This window comes from Colias eurytheme, chromosome 4 (genome assembly GCF_061535395.1).
Source record: "Colias eurytheme isolate Ceu_HAF_F1 chromosome 4, ilColEury1 Martin Lab GWU primary, whole genome shotgun sequence".
Taxonomy (NCBI): Eukaryota; Metazoa; Arthropoda; class Insecta; order Lepidoptera; family Pieridae; genus Colias; species Colias eurytheme.
The window spans coordinates 4377421-4403826 of record NC_142983.1 but is presented as its reverse complement, the minus strand read 5'-3'; the positions used below and the strand labels follow the sequence as shown (position 1 = coordinate 4403826).

Sequence of the window (26406 nt, the reverse complement as noted above, 5' to 3'; positions counted from 1 at the left end):
TTGTTCTGAAGAATGAAATAATAATCACGAAAATATAATGTAATCTTATTGTGATAAATCCAATCAAATACAAATCACGTAGAGTTCTTTTACGGCAAAAATAAATATCTAATAGTAGGTATGATATTCATTAGAAGACTATTAGATATCTATGAATTAATTTTAGGAAACCATCTATGTAATATCTTTGTTATTAATTGTATTGAATATATTAAATTTATGAAATACAATTAATGTACTTGGCACTTTATTTACATTTCCATAACATTTTTAAAACTCCATTTATAGAGACTTAGCTGATGAGTTACCACGTGCACTCGATTGTTGATGCAAGTGTTTTGATTTTATTATTTGTGTAAGGAAAAATGTTAGTTGGATAAATAATACAAAATTAAATAATTTTAATGTGTAAGTGCAGTTTCCAGTTAAATGATGATAACAATGATAACTAGCTAGAAACAATTAATTGCTACCTATTTTGTTGTAAAGCACAATAAAGCTACATCCATAAATAAATTGAGGCATATTGAATTTAATGTAATACATGATACATATATTATCAACAAAATAAAACGCACGCGTTAAAAATTTATGCCACTCAGAACATTTGAGTATTTTCAGCGGCAGACTACAATTATTATTTTTTTCAGATTTTTTGTAAATTGTTCGAACAGATCTATCTATTGATACACTTTGCATGGTTTTACATTTCTGTTTTCGCTAATGTTAATGTATCTTATATATTGTAATAATATATTTAAAATACACCAATGTTATATATGATTTTTTAATAAAGCAACATGAGGTATTACTTAGAAATCAGTCCAATTATATTGCTCATATTACCCACAGTTTATAAATAACTTTTGTAGATCTAAAACTTTGTTTATTAGTTTGTGTAGTGAAAATAATTATCTTGATAAAATTTTCCGAAACTTACTAAGGCGAGACGGGCCTATACGAGGTTTTCGGATTTAGTGTCAAGTGCATGTAGGCATTATTTGATTATAAAGTCATAAACAATTTTTCGAAAACATAAAGTGAAATTATAGGCTAAAGAGATGAGGTGGGGAAAGTGTTACACGAACCGAAGCTATAAGAGAGCCTCGATCCGCGCGCTCGTCAAAGCTTCATTTTGCTGTTTGCGAGAGGGCCTGTGTCGGATGCTGTATTATATTAAATTGTTTATAGTGCATGTTATTACTGTGAATGGAAGTTGATTTGTATCGCGAAGAAAGTGCCGACCGCCGGGCGTTCGTCTCGCAACGTAAGTCAAACTTTTTTATAGAAAGTGAGTTTAATTGTAAATAATAAATATGTACATTTTAATATTACAAGTTTCATTTATTATAAAAAATAAATTGTATTTTATTTACTTACCTAGTAGTCAAACTAAGTTTGGTTAGTAAAGTTAGTTTGTTGTTGTTGTTGTGCCTAGTATCGCCTAGTATCCTTAAAAAATATTCATACTTTTTATGAGGGGAAGAATAAGTGTACCTAATTATGGAAATATAGAGCATTTAACTTAATCATAATTATATAATTCTATAAATAGAAAGATTCTAATGAAATAATTTTATCACAGGATAAAATCAAAACATTAAACAGTTGAAGTAATATTAATTCAGTATTATTAATTCATTAAAAGGAAATTTACTGTAGAGTTTCCTTCAAAATTATTGATGAAGGAAAACAAATAAAATCCACCACTGATAATTGTTTTGTACTCAATCTTTTGATGAATTATGATCAAAGATCTAAGAAGATATTTCCTTAAGGTTTATTATTGTATACGTGACTAAATATAGTAACAAAACAGTTATTAATTGGTTCTATTAATGCTTAGAATTGAGTTAATCCGATACTAAAATTAGGTAAAGCATTAAAATTTTAGGAAATCGCTCGCGCTTCAGGTTCAGATCAGTAGGTAGATATATGAAGGTAAAATGGGTCATTTTGCTGTCGTGATCATTGTCATTTTTTGAAAATATACCACTTATAAAAAATAAATACCTTTGAAAATACCTAACCACTTACCTACAAATCGATTTTTTTTGCATTAAGTAATCATATAATGTATAACCAATATGTATTTTAAAATAAAATTTAAACACTAAATTGTACAATTAATTCACAAAGTTTACCTAAGTATGTAAATAAATACCTACCTACTTTTCACAATCATAAATCTCTTAAATAAATCATATCCATTCATTTGTATTTTTAACCATTATATATTTTACAAAAAATCAGTAATCGACGTCTATAATTTATATAGGCTTTATTTAATAACCGATGAATAAAATTATTCTGAGTCTATTAGAGAGGAGTCTAATACTGCTGTTTGTTTTCCTCTATAATTTCATAAGAATTTCATTTATTCTACCTGCAATCAACTGATCAATTTCTAATTGACGTTATCAGAGCATTGACTGTGACCTTTCACCTTATAACCACGCTGTTACCAATGACCTAGTAAATACTCGTGTTCATTATATTATAAGAATTCTTAGGTTCGTGAAAAAGCAATTGCGTAAGTATGCTTTCGCTCGCGGCTTCACCCGCTTTGTCTAAAAGCTTTGTCTCTATCAATTAATAAAACCGTATCAAAATTCGTTGCGTAGTTTTAAAGATTTAAGCATAGGTATGAACATAGGGACAGATAAGCGACTTTGTTTTATACTATGTAGATGATGAAGATATTCACTTGTAAATTTTATGTAGGATCAAGGATGAACTAAAACCACAGTGACTAAATAAAGATGTTAAAAGTGGCGCGTGCTCAAAAGAATTACCTAGTAGGTACATACATGCAAAGGGCGTTTCCCTTTTTCCTTTTGTACATTACTAAGCGTATAGATACAATACAGAATAGATATAGACACTATTCTACGAATGAAAGCGAAGTTAAACTTTACAAACAAGGTCATAGTAGGTTTATCTGTTAATATTTTCTATGGATACATGTTAGAGATCTCTACAATACTCAATTGTTACAAGTGAAATTTTGTAAGCGTATGGTAATCTATTCACATATTTTATGTTTGAATGATTTGTATAATGTATATGCACTTCATTTGCAAGTTACTTGTCTTTATTAACCAGACTTCAAATTAACACTGTTTTTTTACTTGTTCATTATAATACATTATCTTTTATTTTAGATGATACTTAAGGTGATTATAATTTATAATTAGGATGTTCTGTTCTTCATGTTCTTAATTTAAAATGTATTAACGTGTGTTGTCATTTTATGGAGTTTAATGTGACATTTAGCATAATAAATCTGTGTTTTTGACATAAGATTTGATTAAATGTTTCAAAACATACTCAGCTTTGAAAGTGCAGGCAATGTGACAGCGATCACGTAGTGCTGTTCATACTTTGATTGTTAGGATACCTATTTGAAACTTACATATCTACTAATTTGACTTATAATACTGAACTTTATCCGTATTTACCTTGATTAAACTTATATATAAATACATATGTTGAAGTTTTTGATAATTTGGTCAAAGCTCTTTGCTAGATTATCAAACTAAGGTTAAATATAATGTCCACTATTTATTTTTTCTTTTAACGCATGGATGCGTATGTGAAATTCAGGTGTATGCAGTAATGATTACCATAAATTATTCATTTACAAACATTATTATGCATTTCCAACCAAAACAAACGGGTTTAAATTAGAACAACATTTCTAAACAAAAAGCTAGTTTTTTATCTTACTGCATTTTAAAGCTAATATTAGGGTATAGTTGTCACGCTACTTTTAAATCTTCCCATTTCACGTGTGACAGATAAGTTTGAATTTAATTAGCTTTCTACATAATATTATGTTTGTTTTAACTCATTAACATTTGTCTCATTGTCAACTAACCATTTCAACATATTTAAGTTAACCAATTATCTATGCGTAGACGAGATGTAAATGCAATACGAATACTCATATTTTAACAAATTATTTGTCCGAGACTATAAGGTTTAGGTTTAGAATTCATCTCTCCTTTTTTACCTCAAGCAGTATTCGTGCGAATGTTTTGTTTTCTTTCGTTAAGTGATAAATTCTGGATAAATTAAATTTAAGAAATACTTACTTAAATTGCTCTATTTGCCTTCTTCTTGATAGTTTTCCAGTATTTGACCATACACAAGCGAAAAGCTTAGTATGGGATCAGATCGTGCCGTGTGTGAAAAATGTCCTGTAATATTTATTTATTACGTCTTCCATATACGTATTAATTATAATGAAAGTAATTTCGATTCAATACAATTAATTATATAATTTTGCTTATTGCTTGGAGCTTCACGATTTCCACACAAAAACAAATAGGTAGGTATATAGGTTTTAAGCGATTACTAATAACCTTGGTCAGATATTTACATACGATAAGAATACAATGTTATCATAGATGAAAATATTTTACATGGTACTATTAAGTGTCTGTATACCTACGCGTAAAATCTGTAAAATATACTAGGTACGATTTTCATGTATGTTTTTATGAATGATAATTGATAATGATATGATAAGGATATTTTTATCGATGAAATGGGAAAGTCATTTCTCTTATAGAAATATTATGTATTTTTATACTAAGAGCATAATCATATTATTATGACAATACTATGATAATTATTATTTTAATTAATAGATGAGACGCATCAGTAGGTATAGATATATCTATAATTGCTGTTATTAATTAGCCAGCCTGAAAATATATGCATTTAATTTTAATTATAAAGACTATATCGATACATAGGTAAAGTAGAGAGTAAAGAATCAAAAAGTATTACCATATGTGTATATATTCGAATTATTCTATAAAGCGTGTATCCCATTTACACATGTTCACTAAATTGAACTACGTGTTTCATTCTGTACTATATTTTTCATTATAATCTCTTTTGTTCATTGATATGGAGCTAAAACATAGCCAACAAAGTATTAATATTGTCCACCTCTTCCAATGATGTACCTACAGTACCTACAGTACAAAAGCCTATAACTTTATGAGTTTTGTGTAACGGTTACAGGGTCGTGGTTTGAGGTTTTCATTTGATGATTCGAACAGATATTTTACTATGGAATAGTATAAAGACTAAAGTAGGCTAATCATTTTTAACTGTATATACTTTAACGGCGTTTTTATTTTGAAGAAGCCTAATTAGGGAATTTTCTTGCACCAATTAAACTTATTTGTATACATTTTCATACGTATAATTATTAGGAATAATAAAGGTATTAAAAATAATAACGAAGCATGCTTTCTCTTTAAATTTTATAAAGTTCAAAAAAGGTCTCTTAATTATTATACTACTTTAATGGGATTCTTAACTCTCGTATATTTTCTTGATGCATTGTGATTAATTTTTATTATTCATAAGTACTTAGAACTTGATAAAAATATTATTATGACTAGTTATTGAAAATCCTCGCGCTGGCCCTCACGGCGTAGAGGAGCGTCCCCCGGGTGGCGGATGGGGGGGTGGTCGGTCAGCTTAGCGTTGCTAAGACGACCGGTCAAGTCCTTTGGACTCGCTGACCAAAGTAGGGTGTGGTCCTCCAGCACATAGGGGGTTGTGCGGCGGGTTAACTACCCGCCTGCGTAAAAATCACTAAGTTACGAAACCGACAAGAGTACAGTACCGATCAGATCCCAAAACAAACGAACTGCGGCAAAGAATTATGGACTTCCGATTAGCCTCATGGAATGTACGTTCACTCTACCGACCAGGCGCCCTGTACCAAGTAAATAGGGACATACTAAAATATGGTGTGGGCATAGCAGCCCTACAAGAAGTAAGGTGGCCAGGAAAAGGGGAATGTAATGTGGACAAGGGCTCTGTTTTGTTCTATAGCGGTAGCAACGCTGGGCGTCACACATATGGCACTGGCTTTTTAGTCCCCACCAACCTATTAGAGAACGTGATACGGTTTGAAGCAATATCAGACAGGTTGTGCATGATTCGCGTTAGAGGAAAATTTTTTAACATCTCTATAGTAAACGCTTATGCACCAACCGAAGATGCTGATGAAGACACCAAAGATAAATTCTACGATCACCTTGAAACAGTCTATGAACAACTCCCAGGCTACGATGCAAAAATAGTAGTTGGAGACTTTAACGCCAAAATAGGCCGAGAGGATATCTTTATACCAACAATTGGTAAGCATAGTAAACACAATACCTCAAATGACAACGGTGTGAGGTTAATAAGCTTTGCCTCGAGTAAAGGTATGGTAGTTAAGAGCACTATGTTTCCGCATAAAGAGATTTATAAAGGTACGTGGAAGTCTCCAGATGGGAAAACTGTCAATCAAATTGATCACGTTCTTATAGATGATAGACATAAAAATACTATTCAGGACGTAAGATCGTATCGAGGAGCCGACTGTGATAGCGACCACTACATGCTTGGAATAAAAATTAAGAGCAAAATTAAAAAATCTGGAAAGGAAGCTGGAATTAATACAGAAATAATTGACGTGGATATCTTACAAGACGAATTAATTAGAGAAAAATTTAATATAGAATTAAATAATAGATTTCAAAATTTGACAGTTGACGAAGACGTAGATAAGGCTTGGGAAAATGTTAGGAACACAGTGAAAGAAGTTGCTATAAGTATACTGGGCAAGAAAAAGAAAAGGAAAAAGAGAAAATGGTGGAACAGCGAATGTGACAATATCATCGAGGAAAAGAAAAAATTTAAAGTATTAGCGGAACAGAGCACAAAATTCAACAATAGGTATATGGAGTTACAGAAAGAAGCCAAACAAATAATCAGAAAAGCGAAAAGACAACATTTAGATAATTTAGTCAAAACGATGGAAACACTTATAAGAGCAAGTGAATCTAGGCAGTTCTACCAAGAATTAAAATCATATAAGAAAGGCTACCAACCTGTGACCCAAATGCTAGAAGATGAGGATGGCAACCTGATAACAAACAAAACGGACATTAAAGTCTCGTGGCATAATTATTTTCAACAACTATTGAACTGTACCCAACTCAACGTACCTATACCGCAGTCGAAACAAGATAATGTAGTAAACATTGAGCCACTGTCGTTCAAAGAGGTTCAGCAAGCTATAATGAGGCTTAGAAACAACAAAGCTCCGGGAATCGACGGATTGCCCTCAGAGATCTGGAAATACGGAGGCGGGACATTACAGTCAAGACTATATGAAGTTTTACGTAAGATCTGGGACTCGGAAAAGCAACCACAAGAATGGAATATGGCTATTATCTGTCCAATCCACAAGAAAGGCTGCAAAAAGAGGTGCACGAATTATCGCGGAATAGCTCTGCTCCCAACTGCGTATAAAGTTCTCTCGTACGTGCTGCAGAAAAGACTGGAACCGTATGCAGAAAAAATCGTGGGCGATTATCAATGTGGGTTTCGGCGCAACCGCAGCACTATTGACCAGCTTTTCCTTCTCAAACAATTGATGGAAAAGCGGTGGGAATACGCCCAAGGGATTCATGCGCTGTTCGTGGACTTCAAAAAAGCCTACGATAGCATCGACAGAGAAGCCTTATACAACATCCTTAGAAACTTTGACGTCCCCAAAAAACTGGTAGATATGATTCAGGTGGCCACTAAGGATTGCAAAATGAGGGTAAAGGTGGGTAACGATCTAACGGAGGAGTTTGTAGTCAAAACAGGACTGAAACAGGGTGATGCGCTGTCCCCAATGCTTTTTAATTTAGTGCTAGAATATGTCCTCAGAAGAGTTTTTATTGTCGACTTTGGACTGCAACTAAATGGGAGGCACCGGGTGATAGGGTATGCGGACGATCTGGCCCTTTTGGGAGAAAGTAAAGCTGAGCTGGCGTTGGCTGCAGCGGCTCTGGAAGAAGCAGCTCAAACAGTGGGACTTAACATCAGCCATGAAAAAACTGAATATCTCCATATGAAACGATACAAGAATACACGTCTAGTGAGGGAGGATCTTCATGTTGGACAGGTAGTTTATAAGGGTGTTGCAAAGTTTAAATACTTAGGATCTACTGTCACAGACACGAATACGAGGCAGGAGGAAATAGATATCCGCATCCAGAGTGCTCTACGTTGCAGCGCAGCCCTACACAAAGTGTTAGTGTCAAAGCTCCTGAGCAGGAAGACCAAACTAAGAATTTACTCAACAGTAATTAGGCCTATTCTTATGTACGGTTGTGAGACGTGGACGCTGACGCTAAAGGAAGAAAATAAGCTACTCGTGGCCGAACGAAAGATTCTACGCAAAATCCTAGGTCCCGTTAAAGAGCCAGATGGTAGCTTCAGAATTCGTAGGAACGCGGAAATTCAACACCTCGTGGCCGAGCCCAACATCATTGGCCAGACAAAGGCGCAACGCCTCCGATGGCTCGGTCACGTTTTAAGAATGGGGGATGATCGGGCCGTGAAAAAGGCATATCTGGGCATTCCAACTGGCCGACGCCCCGTTGGCCGTCCCAGATATCGATGGAGCGACGCAACAGTAGCCGATTTACGAAACTTGGAGGCCGTCAATTGGCAAGAAACTGCGCGCGATCGAGGAAAGTGGCGTAAACTCGTGTCGGAAGCCAAGACTCTGTTTGGGTCGCAGAGCTAGTTAAGTAAGTAAGTAAGTAGTTATTGAAAATATATGAATAAGCTATTATTCTAGGTCTTTCTTAGCACATGTAGTTAGGTAAATGTTGCTAAATAGTTGAGTTCGTCCTCTTTGTGTTGGGAGAATAAATTTTACGACTAACGTTTCTAGGACGAGAACGCAATAAAACATTCGTATAATTTTTGAAACAAAAATAACTAATCATTCAATGTGAACATTTTACGATTTATTGAAATATTTTTAATTAACACTTGATACGCTTTTTTTCTAACAAACATAATAATACGAGTTGTATTTACATTGTGTTTTCTGATTGAGATTATTTTTACTTTATTTTATAACTTCCTCGTCCGGTGCATTGAAAAGTAACTACCTAATAACAAAATTATTCGCAAAGTATGTACATACAATGGCAACTTTAATTTTTTGTTGGAAAATATGCAGATATATTTATTAGTTTTGGGAGAAGTCATTGTGCGTAGTGCGAGTCAAGAAAAGCGTGCGCTTTTCGCGCTTCCGCGCTTTCGGCAGTATTTTACATTTCAGCAATATCTTGGTCAAGGCTAAGAGGTCCTAGGCACGTTTTCTCTTTTAATATACTTAACTGTACCTACTTATTTATTAAATTTTATTTTCATTGAAATACTTACTTAAACAATAAAAAACTGTTGTCACTTGTAATTAAATTCATCAATTAATCAATTGCTTATCCCAATTACATACTTCAATTAATTAAAATATACCTATAACCGTAACTAACGTTTCCAGAATTAGAAAAGGATATTTTACCCTTTCGTATTTAACGGTCCTTCTGAAAAAATCGAAATTAACAAAAAAATCACATAGAAAAGAAACCCCACATACGAAATATTTACGTAGGTTATCGAAGTACTGGGTAAACGCTAATGAACTAAACTTTGCTCGTTCAGTTAATGATACTTGCAAGTAGGTAATAGTTTTTGTGAATTTCTACAGAATAGATAATTATGGAAATTGGTTCCTTTCAAAGATGCTACAACTTCTAACCTTTATAAGTTGCTAAATTACTTATATAGCTTTTACCTAGATAATTAATTTAAAAGATAGTAGATATTATAGATTGCATTCATATTGCATTCGCGTTGGGCGTAGACGTGACATCTGCGATGTTCATGAAATCGACATTTTGCTCAAAATATAAGCGGCAGCGAGTATGGATTCAATAGTAGTTATTATTCCTCGAATCACACATAACATAATTTGATGATACCTTCGAAGTTTTATATAATATTTCGTGAATGAGAAGCAGGAACAAGATGTCAGGTAAAATGGGTCATCGTTGAATGAATTGGCGCGTGTAATATCACATTATTATTATGTACATATATATAGTTATCTACATTTTAACAACACATGTAACATACATTTTTTGTGCGTATATGTAACATAAGTACAAAGTTATAAATTATAGTCCATTGTTTTTAGCTATCAAACGGTCTACATACGTTACCTACACGTTATACGCGATTATTTGAATGTAAATTTTTCAGATAAAAAGTAGTGTTGTATGATAAAAGACATATTATAAAGTACAATGCAATTTTAGTATGGAGACAAAAAAGTATAATCAATACTTAATTATCTACTTCGCAATGACTAATTAATAATTCAATATAATAATATCATTTTGTATTTTATTAAATACAAAAAAAGTAACAAAGAATAATGTAAAAGCATTCAAAACTATACAAATAATTTGTCGTTGCGGTAAAAATAAAGACGGCAAAACCACTTTACAAATATTTGCAAAAGACTATAAAGCCGTATTTTTGTAGGTGCTAATTGACCGACTAGCGTTGTAGACTCACACATATTATATTTGCTGTTAACGTATGTTACGGTCAATAAAAATTGCCTTCTGTATTCGCTTGATCTTATATCCGATGCCGAGGTTCGAAGAGCGCAAGATAATCATTGCACAGCGAGTGGATGTGGTGAAAGTGTCATTGGACCGCAGGCTTACTGATGTTACAGTCGAGGTCAAGTGTAGAACGGGTTTCATTCTCATAATTTACTTCTCTTTCAAGGAAGTAAAAGTGAAGTTGTCATCGTGATGATATTGACTCCGCGCATGCTACAAGTGGAAAGTATTTGTCGACACAATCGAACATTGTTAATGCTAATTGAAGTATTGCCTGCATTGTACTAATGCTATAAAGAGTACGAGATAAAATAAACTTTCTTTGAACTGATTTATGGCATCAGGCTTTGAGATACGAAGGTGTGGTGTTTCTAAATTCTTGAGTATGCGACTATTTTGGAAAATATGACTGAAGCCACATAATTACTAGGCAATAGTAATACCTATTATTTGGTTTCCAATTATACAACGGTGATATCTGTTACTCTCACTTTCAAAATAATTATTTCATACCATAATGAAAAAATGGCCGACATAATAACATGATAGGTGGATAGATGATCTCTCGTAAAACCATAATGTGGCGATCGAAATAATAAATTATCATGAATCGGTATTGCTTTGTATGAAAATTCTCGGTTTCAATGTAAATATGCGATTACCAAGATGACAGTAAGCACACTGGCAATGTTTGTAATTAGCATACCTATGAATGGCTATGAATTTTATGCATTGTGTATTTTTATGGGAAAAAAATAAAATCATCCATTGTGTATGAGACAAAAATAAAATTTATTGTGAAATATAGGAGAGAGAGAATATCGTTTTCCTTTAATATTTAATAGTATAGATAAACTTTTATCTTACGCAACATTTATTGTTCTCAATAGGAAGCATGGTTTTTACTTTTTATTAACATACTTTTTTAATATTTCTATGCTAATTTGCTATGTATCCTTTTATTAAAAAAATCGCATAGAAATCTTAATCATATAAGAGATTTAAGTTCACATAATTTACATTTGACTAAACAAAAACATTTTAATTTTCCTTTCTATTTAAAAACATTTAATTCAAGAGTCTTGAGTAACCAGTTAACAAATACGGTGCGGAGGTACTATAGCAAGAGTACCTACAAACGGTACTTTCTATAGAACATCGCTTTTGTGCACTTGTGCCAAATAGGTTGACCTTGATTCACTATTTTTGACGTAGTGTCATTAACTGGCTAGCAAAATATTTTATAACCGCTACGGCTACCTTAAGGCTGCAGTCTAGCAAAATTGCGTTTTCAACAAGTTATTTGACAATTTTTTCCCGGCTAATGAAATGATAAACTGAATTTTTTTTTCTTGTTTATCAATTAGTGTTATATACGCAATGAGCGTGAATTTTTTCACATTTATAAAGTTACTTTATGTTACCTTAATCAGGCCTTCAAGATAAGTCTATTTCCCCCAAAGACATTTCGAGCTAAGTTTGTGCACTCACTACGTTGCAACCGATTACAATTTACACAATCTGATCAGCGCATTATTATCCTTATATAGTCGTTATTAAAAACTGCTGAATACAATTACCGAAAAACTTATGATTTTCTTAATTAGAACGTTATAAATTCATTAAATTTCCCATTTTTTGCCTTACAAAATCTATTGATAAATACTGCTAAAAGTTATTTTTTCCATTAATTTATTCGAGTTGGTTGAAGACCAATGAGTATTAATCCTTTAAAAAAAATTTTTTTTGAATTTTGATAATTCCTTAAATATTAAAAAAATATTTAAAATAATTAGGAAAAATCCTAGCGAATTTCTTTAGTCGCGCTCCTTGGGCCGGAGCGTTCTGACTAGGGCATGCAGAACCGGATCCGGTTCCAAGTTTTTGAAACCCGGTTCCAAATCGAGCTCAGAACCGGGTAGAACCGGGTTACCCGGTTCTTTTATAATACTTCGGAAAAAATACGAAATTAAACAAAAGTAACTGTAAAAGTACCTGATAGGCCTTTATTTTACGCGGCTTGTGTCTTATTTTATTAAATTAATAAAGAAACAAAATTTCAATACTTCTCTTAATTTATCAGTCTTATAAAAGTACCTTGGCCCTTAGTCAAACGTCAGTATCGCCGAGAAATAGAAATTGCAGAGCTGGCGCGCACGAGCAACTTTGTCTCCGCAACTATTTTGTCTCTCCCATCAATTTGTATGGGGAGTTGCGTCGCTACGTGCGCGCACTTTCATACTAGCCCATAGGCGGGAGAGACAAAATTGTTGCGGAGACAAAATAGTTACGGAGACAAAGTTGCTCGTGCGCGCACTGCGCTAATTATTATTGACATGATATTTTGGTAATGGTTCGGTCACACTACCAACGACGATGACGACCACGACCAAAATTCAAATCTTGCCAAAATTTATTCAAAATAAAATATTTAAATCTCCCGTCATTACGGTACTCAGAAAAAAATTAATTCGAGGTCAATTAATAAAAAAATAGTCTTTTTTGCGATTTTCGCCGAGACGGTAAGTTTATCATACAATCACCTGGAACCAAAATTGTACATCATAAAATTATCTATAAAAAAGGTTAAATACATTTTTTTCTAGGAGCTACCGTTTCTACGAAAAACCTATTTTTTTATCCATTGATCTCGAAAAAATTTTTTTAATTGTGTTTTGCACAATTTATTTAATTTCGACTGGATGAAAATTTTGTTCGTGGTCGTCGTCGTCGTTGGTAGTGTGATCGAATCCTTACGCAAAACATCATACGCTTATGTCAATTTGTATCGATAGCGTATTCCATTCCTTAGCGTTTTGACGGTTGTCTCGGCGCTCTTGTTATCATAATATCACATAAAAACATGAAAAGTACCCAGCTGTAGGTTTTGAGTCCCATACGAATGTCGAAATTTTCGACAATTTTCAGCATTTACGGCTGTATCTTTTGATGCGATGGCTTGTGAGTTCGACTTTTTCACATAAAAGGGACCGAAGACTTGAGTATTCGATATAAATTTCAGCTTGATAGCAAAAACAAAAACATGACTGGATCATTAAATATGAATCAGTAAAATTAACAGCTTTTCAAATTCACGAGAAATCTAATAAAAATATTTCTGTAGCCTAATTTTTGTCATTTTCGAAGCCTAATTTTTTTTGGTAATACAACCGTAGGAAACTTATAGCATCTAAGGTTAGACACCCAATCAGAGCCACGCTTGAGGCGTTGCCAGATACAATAAATTTGTTAAAATAATGCAGTAAAATATAAATAATACTTTATATTTTAATATTTTGGTCGGAACCGGGAGAACCGGGTTTCATACTATTCAGACCCGGTTCTCAAGATCATCAAAAAACCCGGGTTTACCCGGGTTTTTCGGAACCGGGTAAACCCGGGTGCATGCCCTAGTTCTGACGTGTGCTCTACGCTCGATTTTCCTTCATACCGAAGTGAAAGTTGCTCTACTTCATTAAATTTAATATTTTTGTTAATTGATTATTTTTATCTTAGTTTTGTGCAAATATTCGTATTTTAAAACATTTGATTTCGATATGGAAAATAAACGAAAAAAATACGCGTGTAACTACTAGAAAAAAAATTATCTTCGAACATAAAGTTAATGAAACCAAATAGATTGCAAAGGTGATTGGCAACAATTTCTTTATTTTACGGGGTGTCAGTAAAGGGATGTATATTTCTTTAAAACTAAAGTAAGCTCATAAATTTTCTTATAATATAATTTTTTTGAAGTTCCAAAAATGTTTATTTTTCGTTTGAGAAATACGAAATATAATATAAACTTGTATTGAGAACTTGAACTTCCCAAGTTCATCCGGGGAAATCCCCATACGGGGAAAATGATTTGTTTACTCCAAAATTGATCCGAGGTGTTTTAATATTTTCTTCTAGTCATTTTCAACGTAGCGGCATGTTGTTTGATTATTAATTTTGTAACTTAAATACAGGATGTTGGTTTTATATTCTGATCTTACAGACGCGCTGACAAATTTAGTCCGCCATTTCTAGTTTAATCTACCAACTCTAAGTACCAATATTAAAACGAATGGATTATCATCACATCATCAAAACTCAGATGTAATGGAAGATCACAATAACATAGAAAATTCAGTGGGTGTTGAGAACTAAACAAACAGAAGTAACAGAGACGCGAAGAATAAAAAAAGAGGACGAAAACGATAATTCGTTGATGCTTTCCCTTTTCGACGTATTGTTAGGGTACATCACCAATCTGCAAAAAACAAAACTGATGATTCCCAATTGCTGATTAAAAATGAAAAACAAATAATCGACAACAGTGGTGAAAATTTGCTGATCACAATGAAACATCCTTCAGTGGTAGCAGATTTACTCATTTCAAATGTATCGGTGAACAGCGTAAAGGAGAGGAGGACAGGAAAACATTATGAATGTGGATGGTGGATTGTATACAGGGCGTATAAGTATGTGCAGGCGATTATGACGTTTATTATTGCAGGTATCAAAAAACTTAAAACTGATATCGAAATTACTTTACCTAATGAGCAAAATGACAATAATAACTTTTTAAAAGTATAACGAGAAATATCTAAAAAAATTACTTTATACACTCCCATATCAAAAAGGGAAAATGGGACTAGTAGAAGTTAAATGTCTAATTCCGGCAAAAGACATGAATGCGGAAGATGCGGTTAAAAAAAATTAAATATTTGAAATACAATGCAAAAAATAACACTTTTGTCATAGATAAGAATCATGACTATTTTTTCTAAATTCAGGGACAACTAAACGTTGCAGAAGCAGAAGTCTGCTTATTTGCTGTTTGGACTGGAGTGAATCATTCGTTAAAAATAGAATATATAAAAAAGTATGTAACGTTTAGGCAAAATAAAATGATGGACCATTATCAAGATTTTACATAAATTGCCTACTGTCAGAATTGATTGATTCGAGACTTCAGCATTCGATGCCCATCAAGGACCCATCCTATATCATTCAAGCGATTGAAAAAAAAGAGATAAATCCAGTGCAACCGATAAAGCATCAGAATGCTAGCAAAAGATTTATTAGGTTTATCAATATAAATCTATATATTACACATAATATAATAAATCTGTAGAAGACGCGAAGACTGACATCCGCGCGGACGGAGTCGCGGGCGGAAGCTAGTCAGAAATAAATATCTTTTGTTTTCATTTAACACAAACATTACATTTTTTTTATTATACATATACAAAATTTGTTTATCCGTTTTATTAGTTAAACTGAACAACTTTCACTAAGAAACTTAGGTCGAAAAAAATGTATAGAGTTCTGCATTTTGTATGGAAAGCTTATTTTTTTTTATATTTCGTCCAAATTTCTTTGTAAAAGTTGATCAGTTATATAAACATGAAGTTGAAGATATCAATAGAAAGTATTCGCAAATTTTGTGTACTGATAAAAAAAAAATCACCCGGTGTAATTTTCACGAAAATTGTTTCAAATTGTCATTTTTGGTACTTATTACAAATATTAAATTATGCATACGAATGATTTAATTTTTAAAAATTAAGTGGAGCAACTTTCCCTTAGTACATTTGTATTATTTACATATAGGATGACAGGATGCATTTGTTTGCACTACTAGACCAAGCCCTTAACCGTTACATATCAAAGTAAACATTTTATGTGAAATTTATGAGAGCACTCTCTCTAATCGCGTACGAATTTGTTTTAGATGTTTGAAAACGTCATATGCTTTCATAAATTACGTTGACTAAACTGCATCATCATCAGACTTTATTCGTTCCTACTGCAAAAAACACACTTTATAATATTACTAGCTGACCCGGCAAACGTTGTTCTGGCTGACTGTTATAATTTAGGGTTATGAAAAATAGATGTCGGCCGATTCTCAGATCTACCCAATAGGCACACAAAATTTCATGAGAATCGGTCCATCCGTTTCGGAGGAGTATTGTAACTAACATTGTGGCGCGAGAATTGCGAAAATATGTTTGTTTTTCTTTCACATCAAATGGGGTGATTTTATAATATGAAGTCTAGAAAAGTCTAGAGACGATGTAGACGTAGTAGACTAGAAATATTAATATCTCATAAGCGACTTTCCTTTAAAAACGCGGACGAAACCCCGGGCCTAATCTAATCTAATCTTTCTATAAACCTTCAGGCAATCATCAACCACGCTGGCCAAGTGCCGGTTAGTAATTGGTTAAATATTTGAACAGAATTACTGTAAAATCAACAGCATTTCCTGGAATGCTCCCTCGGTTAGATAGGTAAAGCATGTTTATAACTGAAACAGTTACCTACCAATGCTTTGAAAAGCCCAAGTTCGCCCAAGTTCTAATACCATTAGGTTAATAGAGTACCGAGTGAGTAATAATAAAGCATTTTAGCTATGATATTTGTACCCACAATACATTGTAATGACAAAAATGTGCAAGTTTGGGACTCTACCAGTCCCAAAGTTTAGCTATGTACTCTACTAGTTTTCCCTGCTAAATGAGCTAATGTGTCATTTACCTATTATAAGCAGTGTAATTTTAATATGTTATAAGGCTACATAATAAAACATTTAATTATAAGTTTAACTTTTTACCGACTTCAAAAACCGAGACTCTATGTTCGGCTAATTATTGATTTTCTGCATAATACTTTTGGTTTAAACGTTCTTGTAGTGTATCAAAAAACTTTCTTTATGTCTTTCGCAATACAAAATCACGTTTTCATAACTCGATGCAGACATAACCTTTAAGAAAAGGCTATTTAAACGCGACTTTATGCACTTTCCTCGTCAATTATTATAAATATACAATCTTTAAATAAGCATAGCGACTATAAATATAACAAGTTCATTCTTATATAAGCAAATTTAAACTTATTTGAAATACAAAATTTGTAATAATAATTTTATAATATTAATTATAATTTGTAATAATATGTTAAACAATTATAGGGCCGAAGTAAGTAGCGCATATCACCAATTAATAGTTTTCTTTAACTTTCACCAAGTCAATTAAATCAACTTAAGCTCAACATAATGTACTGTTATTATAATATACAGTAAACGCTTCGTACTATTGAAACGTGACCGTTGATCCAGGTTTTTGTTTAAGATTATACAGTGAGTCATTTTCGCCCAACTTGGTGACACGGTTATCCGAATAAGGGCGGATTTTTCAATGCTTGGATAAAACTTATCCGTCCAATAAAGTATTACACGATAATATTAAAATGTCACGTAAACTGTCAAATACGGGCAATTTGAATACGTTTTTAAAATGGTAGTTTTATTCATTATTCGACGAATAAGTTTTATCCAAGCATTGAAAAATCGGCCCTAAAATCAATAAATAGACAGTTATTATTTTCATAAAAATTGCATTCATACCAAATCCATGAATAGAATTTCAATCCTATAATATTATAAATGCGAAAGTTTATGAGGATGTGTGTGTGTGTATGTTACTCTTTCACGCATATTCTACTGAACCGATTACAAATAAATTTAGCACATATATAGAGGGTAACTTAAATTAACATACAGGATAGGTTTTATCCCTGAAATTCCAAGGGAACGGGAACTATGCGGTTTTTCCTTTGAAAACGCGGGCGAAGCCGCGGGCGGTAATCTAGTATTATATAAATGACAACCAATTTTAGTAGCAATTAATAATATTAAAATAATACATTTACGTCACAAATCTGACCGTAGGAAAAAATGAAGGTCATAGCTGAAAATGCAATTTGCATTATAATAATGTGCTGACACAGATGGTATAAATTGATAATAAAAATATGTAATATTTTTATACGCTGTTTACCTCAAACTTATTTAATTGTTTATATTATATAAATTAAATTATATACAATATATAACGGATCCGTTATCTATTCTCCTGTTTGCAATGTTTTTTTATTGCTATACTGTGTTTCGAGCCAATTTCGAGCAATATAGTAGTAAACTCTACAATAATAAGAGTAGAGTCTACTCCAATTGCTCGAAACATGATGATATCCTATATTATAATTAATGTTTTTTTTTAATAAACCACGTATTCCTAACTTAACGTGCTTATTTTAGGACTCCTTAGTACATACAAAGAAAAAATAGAGATAAATTTTAGATACTTAAGTGTATAACGTTGGGATTAGTCTTTCTTAATTTAATTGATCATTCATGTTAATATATACATGTAACTTATAAGGGTTGCTATTAAAGTACTAATAAAGTTCAAAGGTTTTGATATCATTTCTTCGTAAAATTATAAAAAAAAAGTTTTATTGAAAAATATAAATATCTCTAATTTCTGAACATTTTCGCTTATAACTTCTTTATTTATAGTTCTACGACAAAAAGTTGCAGGACCAAAGTTGTAGAGAATTTAATTTGCAACAAATATTCATAAAAAAATTTTTTATCAAATAAATAGTTTAAGAGATATATCGTAAAAACCATATCAACCGCTATTTTCAAGATGGCGGCCGTGGGACAAGGGTGGCGACCCCACAAACTTGGTGATAGCTTCACACTGACCCGCCCTACACATCAAAAAAATAAAATTGCGTCCTCTCAAAAATGCAACCCCAAATGTAACTTTTCAATGGACTAAAAATTCTCAGCGCAATAGAGGATGGGTGCTGCGGTGGGATCTAGTACTAGAAGCAAATGAATAGGCTAGATATAAAATAGATACAGAATATCAGTTGGACGATATTTATTTACACTACGCTACCGGTATCCTTCACATCCGCGACTAGTATCACACGACTCACCATGTTGGTCGCTTTTGCGTCGCGTCTCGCGCGTATCTCTTCGGTAGAAAGATAAAAATTTCTTATCATCATGTAGTAGTTCTCGTTCGGCTACAAAAACTCTACAATTTATGTTTCTTTCAATATATGGATGAATACTTCCTACTCTTAGGTCTAGTTCTCGTGCGGCTACAAACTCTACAATTTATGTCTCTTTCAATATATGGATGAATCCAGTACTTCCTACTCTTACGTCGTCACTGGAATCGCTCGACATAACGTCCGTTCAGAAAAACGAGGCACAATAATGATGAATTTAGTCATTTTTCAGTCGCTTAAGGCCCTTCTCCCATTACGATACGCACAGGCGATTCAAGTACATATCCTGAAAGTCTCGGAGACTAGTCGCCGCGGAGTATTTCACATACATTTGTATGTAGGCTCGCACTCGCGTCCTCTATTTCTGTATCTGTTTTTTACAATAAATAAATGAATTATTATTATAACGTCCGTCCACTAAAACGAGGCACAGTAATGATGAATTTAGTCATTTTTCAGTCGCATAATATGCGAGCATCGGGTAGCGAGAAAATATCTAACTAGTATTCTACTCGAGTATCGTATTCTAGAATGTAGTAATGGGAGAAGGGCCTAATATGCGAGCATCGGGTAGTGAGCAAATATCTAACTAGATATTAATTTTATAATTTTAAATATATTTATGAAGGTTGAATGTAAAGACAAAACTAATTTTTCATTTCTATTTTTTCAGACTGTAGTTCTCATCGATCCTGAATAATATACACTCAGTATAATTTTACAAAATGGCCGTCGATCCACAAACATATACGAAGAGCATAGAAGACCAAGATTCTTCCACTTACGTATCACATCACAAAAGACGGGACTATGAGTAAGTATCTTAAACCTAGAACTAACTATTTATATATTAGCATTAATAAGAAACCAATATTTGTATACATTTTGAACACTTCAATTTGTATTTACTTGTATTTAATTTGTATTTATTGTTAGTTCATAGTTGGTCTTTAGTGGAATCAGTTTAGTGTGTTTGTTAAACCCAACAAAAAATAATGATTTTGACTGTTAATACTTATATCGATTTGGTAATTGGTACCTATTAAGGTACAAAAACTAAAGCAATGGCTGTTAAGATAAAAAAATAGACATATGCGAACAAGCATTAAAATATATTTACTCAAACTGTGTCATAACAATTGAGTCCAAAATAAAAGAGCTTTTTGTCCACTCATAAATTGGATCGCTAAATTCAATTACCGTTTTTCAGATGGCAAATAGTTTGGCGAAACGTATTAGCGTTTGTTTATTTACACGTAGCCACTTTCTACGGCTTATACCTCATATTCACTGGAAGGGCCAAGCTCTGGACAGTCCTTTTTGGTAAGTACCTATGCACATATTGTTAATATATATTTTGATTGTTAATTATATAATATTGTTAATATTCTAGAAAGAAAAGAATGTCTATCACAATTTAATATCATATTATTAAAAAGTATTTTTATACAGTTGGCTTAGAAGTTTGAGATTTTTTTGATACCTACAGTAGACTTGAGTATTTGATATAAATTTCAGCTTCATACCTTCGCGTTCCTAAAAAAAATAGTCTTCCTCCTAAACAACAAAGTGATCCTATGAGGGTCCCGCTTTTTCTTTTTGTTTTTCAGAACCCTAAAAAGAAGAATATAAACAGAGTCCTTTTGTGAAATAACATCGCTATGATGTAGGTAGGACGTAGACCATTTTATCTAAGAAATTGATTTTTTTTTTCATTTAAACTAGCACTTATATAATGTTTAGTCCCAGTTTTCGTAGAAGTCAATATAGGTTTCACGGTATCGAAACTATTCATCGTAAAATGGTGTAACTTGTAAATTATTATTCAGGTTTCTATCAATTTTCTCTGTATTATCATGTCTATTGGGTTGCTTTGATTTCACCTGGGTTTGACCTAATTTTATTTTCCAGAAACATAGCACAAATATATAACAATACATACCTATTGTAAAAGTAATCTTGTACGAGTACTTGATTGATGATAATATAAGTAATCGTATTTTTGCATCCACAAAATAAAATTATTTCAATATTAAAATTGGTACTGGGGATCTTCTTATCCTTGTTAGTGAACTTTACTGAACTTATAGAGACTCATTAGAACTTAGTATTTCCAAGATCCACCAGAATTTGCTGTGATAGTTGGCGTCAATTAGTCAGTTAACTACCTAGTTTGTTTTATTTTTTTTTCATATAAGTTATTTCTCATTACAGCCACATTTTTCGCGTCGACGTCAGCGATGGGAGTAACAGCGGGAGCACACAGACTTTGGGCACATAGAGCTTATAAAGCAAGATGGCCTCTCAGATTGATTTTAGCTGTACTTCAAACTATGGCCTTTCAAAACCACATATATGAATGGGTTCGAGATCACAGGTAATATAACTAAGTATTTGTTTATACAGTTTAAATTAGGTTTAGAATAATTCATAAAAATATCGTTCTCCCAATGCCTGAAAAATATACGATGAGGAAATTTAATACATCGTAGGGTTCATTCGGTGTATAAAAGTTGGTTATCGTTGGTTGGTATCTTTTATATTTAAGTATTAATGCCTACAAAATATTCAATAAGAAGTTCTGAACTTTGAATCTAATAGTAATTTCTTGTACGAAGTTTCGTATATCAAACATATGTTGTTACAAGCAGTTAAAGTGAACGGTAAGTACGTGAAGTAGGATATAATTACAAACTACTCAAGTATATGAAAGATCTTCGCAGGCGGACGTCAGCTATGATTGATGAGAGAAAAGACAAGTTTTTATTTTTGAAGTAAACAATTTATACAGTTCATTACGTTTATCGGAGACATCAAAATCCCATTAAATAATAATGTACTTAAAGTATAATGTTTTTGTTTTGTTTCTATTGAAATAAAGAAAGTTTAGCAATAAAATTATACGTAAATTACGTAATTATTATAACGATCTTATTAAATTCTTAGTAACATCTTTTACGAAAACAATTTCGCTTGGGATATTCTTGAAATGTGATCCATAGCCACTTATTATTCGTTTGATGAGTTGTCCGTAAATAAATATATATTGAAATTGATTTATATTTTTACAGGGTACATCATAAATTTACTGAAACGGACGCCGATCCCCATAATGCAAAGAGGGGGTTCTTCTTTTCGCACATCGGTTGGCTGATGGTGCGAAAACATAAAGACGTGTTCGAAAAAGGAGCTTCAGTGGACATGTCAGATCTAGAAAAAGATCCTATCGTCATGTTCCAAAAAAAGTAAGAAAAGTTTATCCAATAACACTCTAGCCGTAGCTAAATTATAACATAGAGACTAGAGATAATACTATATCCTTATAGGTCATGACTTTCGAATAACTATAACAGAGATCGATCACTGAAGATCCCGGGAATTATTGAAATTTATATTTAGTAATAATTAATATGTAATGTTCCCAAAGTGACCTTATATTTCTCAAAAAAGACATTGTGTATAAGCCAGACATATTGAGATTTGTATGTAACTTATGTTTAAATGAGGTTATATTTATTTACCTATCTACCTAGTTTAGTTTTTCAACGAATCTGTTTTGTCATCTATTTTTTATCTATACAAATATTATAAAGAGGAAAGGTTTGATTTTTTGTTTGTTTGTTTGTTTGTATGAATTGAATAGGCTCCGAAACTACTTGGCAGATTTGAAAAATTCTTTCACTGTTGGAAAGCTACATCATTTCTGAGTGACATAGGCTAGGTTTTATCCCGGAAATCCCACGGGAACGGGAACTATGCGGGTTTTTTTTTGAAAACGCGGGCGAAGCCGCAGGCGGAAAGCTAGTTTCTCATAAAATATGTTATCCTTGTATAAGTTGTATGAATTGGGTTAATATCAAATAACAGTATATTGTGTATAAGGTGATTTACAATATACCTTACCACGCGGGGCAAGACAATAAAAATTACTACATACTTCTACACAATATACTGTTATTTGATATTAATCCCATACATAATCTTGTTCTCCTTTTCTAATTAAGTGTCATTCATTAAGCATCACCAGTAATAAACCTGTTTTATACAGAGATCTTTGACCGGCTTCAAGATTATTATTATGTAATCACATACATAACTGTTAGTTACTATTTATGTGAGAATGAGGTGAAGGACAAATTCTTTCGCATAGTTTTTAATACATAACCATACAAAATACAAATTCATGACAAACGTCCCAAAAAGGGTCGTAAGTACTAAGTAGATTTATATGAAAGGTTCAGCGTATATTTAGTACAAATAAATTGTAAATGGTTTTAACTGTATGTTTGTTTTCACTGATTAATCAAATTCTAGTAAAATCGACACACGTGTACCTTTTATATTATACAGGTTTCATTTATTATATATGTAGTATAAGGCAATTTATTTATTTAATTTATTGCCCCGATCGATAGCTCGATTACCTATCGTATTTGGATATTTATTTAACACTAGCGGTCCGCCCCGGCTTCGCCCGTGGTACATATTTCGCTATAAAAGGTAGCCTTAGTTCTTTCTCAGGGTCTAAAGATTATTTGTGCCAAATTTCATCAAAATCGGTCCAGTCGTTTATGCGTGAAAAGTGAAAACCATACATACATACAAACCTTTCATCTTTATAATATTAGTAAGTACCTATAGAATAATTCGTAGGCGTCAGCTGGTACCTACTTTCAGTTTTTATACTTATCGAATCAAGGATTTGAATTCTTTAAAACGATAAACGATATCGCCTAAAACTTAGCAAGGTTTTAGTAATATTTCATGAGATAATGCGTTTTTTTTGTTTTTTTTTTTTAACTATATTAAGTAATTATTATTTCAGAACATATCTAGTGCTGATGCCGGTGCTGTGTTTCATTTTGCCGGCATGGATGCCAGTTCTGCTATGGAACGAGAATCCCTGGTCGTCGTGGTACGTCGCGTCGATCCTGCGATACACATTCTCACTGCACTTTACCTGGCTGGTTAACTCAGCGGCTCATATCTGGGGCAATCGGCCTTACGATAAGTAAGACTTTCGCTTTTTAATAAAATACTCTACGGAGAAAGTTATTGCAGTATCGCAGCCGGTTTTATAGAACGCACGGCAAATCTAGCAATTATAATTGCACTATAATATGTTCTGTTTAAAACTGTTTGTTTCTAAACTGTTTCTTTCGTATGGACTGTCCATTTTACCATGAATCAATCTGTTAACCGGAATTTTTAATTAAATGCCTATTCGTTAAATTTTCGGTGACATTCAAATTGGACCAGTTTTTATTGTTTTGATTACACAACATTCGTTAAAAGTATGGTTACCCTGTAATAATTGAATTTTTATAATTAAACGTTCGCTTCACCAAAATAGCGCTTTCTCAGAAAGGGAAATTGAATTATTCTGGAAACAGAACAACATTTCTCGTTTTATTTTTAAAAATTTATTATAGCCATTTTACTCATTAGTTTAAGTACTTTCGATATCAGTTTAAAGTTTTTTGATATCTGTAATAGTTACGGGATAATCGCCTGTGCACAGTGCACACTTAACGATTACACCCTGTATACAAGCCAAGACAATGTTTTCGAACGCCTTTAAAAGTAATCATAGCAAAATTTACTATTACAGATACATAGGCGCCACGGATAACAAAACTGTTGCGATCTTAGCATTCGGAGAAGGTTGGCATAACTACCACCACGTATTTCCATGGGACTATAAAGCAGCGGAATTGGGAAATTACAGTACGAATATGTCGACTGCTCTTATAGATTTTGCAGCGAAATATGGTAATTGTTTTTTTTTACATATCTAATTCATTTTATTTGCATGCGTAATATATTTGTATTACATAAGGTTCGTTAAGGATTAATCGTACCATATTAATTTAGAACCAGATTATATCTACTTTCTTAACTAAATAAAATCAGTAAAAGATCTGACAATAACGATTTCAATTTTGCAGGATTGGCTTACGACCTAAAAACAGTTTCCATGGAAATGATTCGTAAAAGAGTACAAAGAACAGGTGATGGATCTCACCCACTAGATAAGAAAGACGATTCCCACGATCACGACGATCATCAGCATCCTGAAAATCCCGTTTGGGGTTGGGACGACACCGACATGCCGGAAGAAGATCGAAAACTTGCCGAAATCGCCCATAAAATAGACTGAACTTATATAGATTAAATAACCTGTCAATTTTTTTATTTAACAAGTCGTTGGAGGATAAAATTTAGATCTTGTTAAATGTCAGAAACAAACTGTTCAACGATAGTTTATTTATTAAGTATCTACTTAAACATTTTGCCAGCAGCAAAAAGAGAGCTAGCTAGTGGAGCGAGTAATTCTTAGAAGTGTAGAAAATTTTCTTTATTTCTCTTGGTGAGAAGTTATTGTATTAAATAAAACTGTTTGCTTCATTTATTCGGGTGTGTCTAAAACAACCATTTAGCTGTAAAATATAAATGACTCTATACTGCTCAAACTATAGATATTATAAGGTAAAATAGAAAAAATATTTTTCAAATATTAAATTTTAAGTATTGATATTACGTAGGCGGTCCCAAAATTACCCGACCTGACTTACGTACTGGCAGTTTTATTCGATTAAATACTCTTTTTAAAAAGTCTGATCAATGCGGATTTTAAATTTGGAATTCGAACACGCTAGGTCATTTGTCATTTGTTTTGTAGTCGTGAAAGTGAACGCTGTCAGAGAATTTTCTAATATGGAAAAAATTGGTCTACGATACGTCATTCAATACTTTCATTTGAAAGGCCTTAGCCCAACTAACATTAAAGAAGAGCTAGATTCTACATTGGGGGAGTCTTCTCCTTCGTTTACAACGGTAAAATATTGGGTGGCCGAGTTCAAACGTGGCCGAACGAACTGCCAAGATGAACCTCGCAGTGGGCGACCAAATGAGGTGACTTCGCCAGAAATGGTAAAAAAAATCCACAAAATTGTATTGGATGATCGTCGACTAAAAGTGCGCGAGCTAGCAGATATGGTAGGCATTTCAAAAAGTGCAGTACATCGTATCTTAACTGAAA

The 26406-nt window shown here is 32.8% G+C and overlaps 1 protein-coding gene across 1 annotated transcript; it reads left to right on the top strand.

The window, feature by feature from the left end:
* Window positions 1-1133: 1133 nt before the first annotated feature.
* On the top strand, window positions 1134-25772 carry LOC149908884 (acyl-CoA Delta-9 desaturase-like). The gene is made up of 8 exons (XM_090120466.1): window positions 1134-1267; window positions 20038-20178; window positions 20575-20687; window positions 21579-21741; window positions 22436-22609; window positions 24190-24375; window positions 24976-25136; window positions 25313-25772. The coding sequence occupies exons 2-8, from the start codon at window positions 20090-20092 to the stop codon at window positions 25522-25524; spliced, it is 1098 nt and encodes a 365-aa protein (XP_089976592.1). The 5' UTR covers window positions 1134-1267; window positions 20038-20089; the 3' UTR covers window positions 25525-25772.
* Window positions 25773-26406: the final 634 nt, after the last annotated feature.

Excerpts from the sequence above, each read along its gene's own strand:
- LOC149908884 (XM_090120466.1), top strand. The coding sequence starts at position 20,090 with ATGGCCGTCGATCCACAAACATATACGAAGAGCATAGAAGACCAAGAT. Across the intron at positions 20,179-20,574 it reads CACAAAAGACGGGACTATGA|ATGGCAAATAGTTTGGCGAA; the intron begins GTAAGTATCTTA and ends ACCGTTTTTCAG. Across the intron at positions 21,742-22,435 it reads GAATGGGTTCGAGATCACAG|GGTACATCATAAATTTACTG; the intron begins GTAATATAACTA and ends ATATTTTTACAG.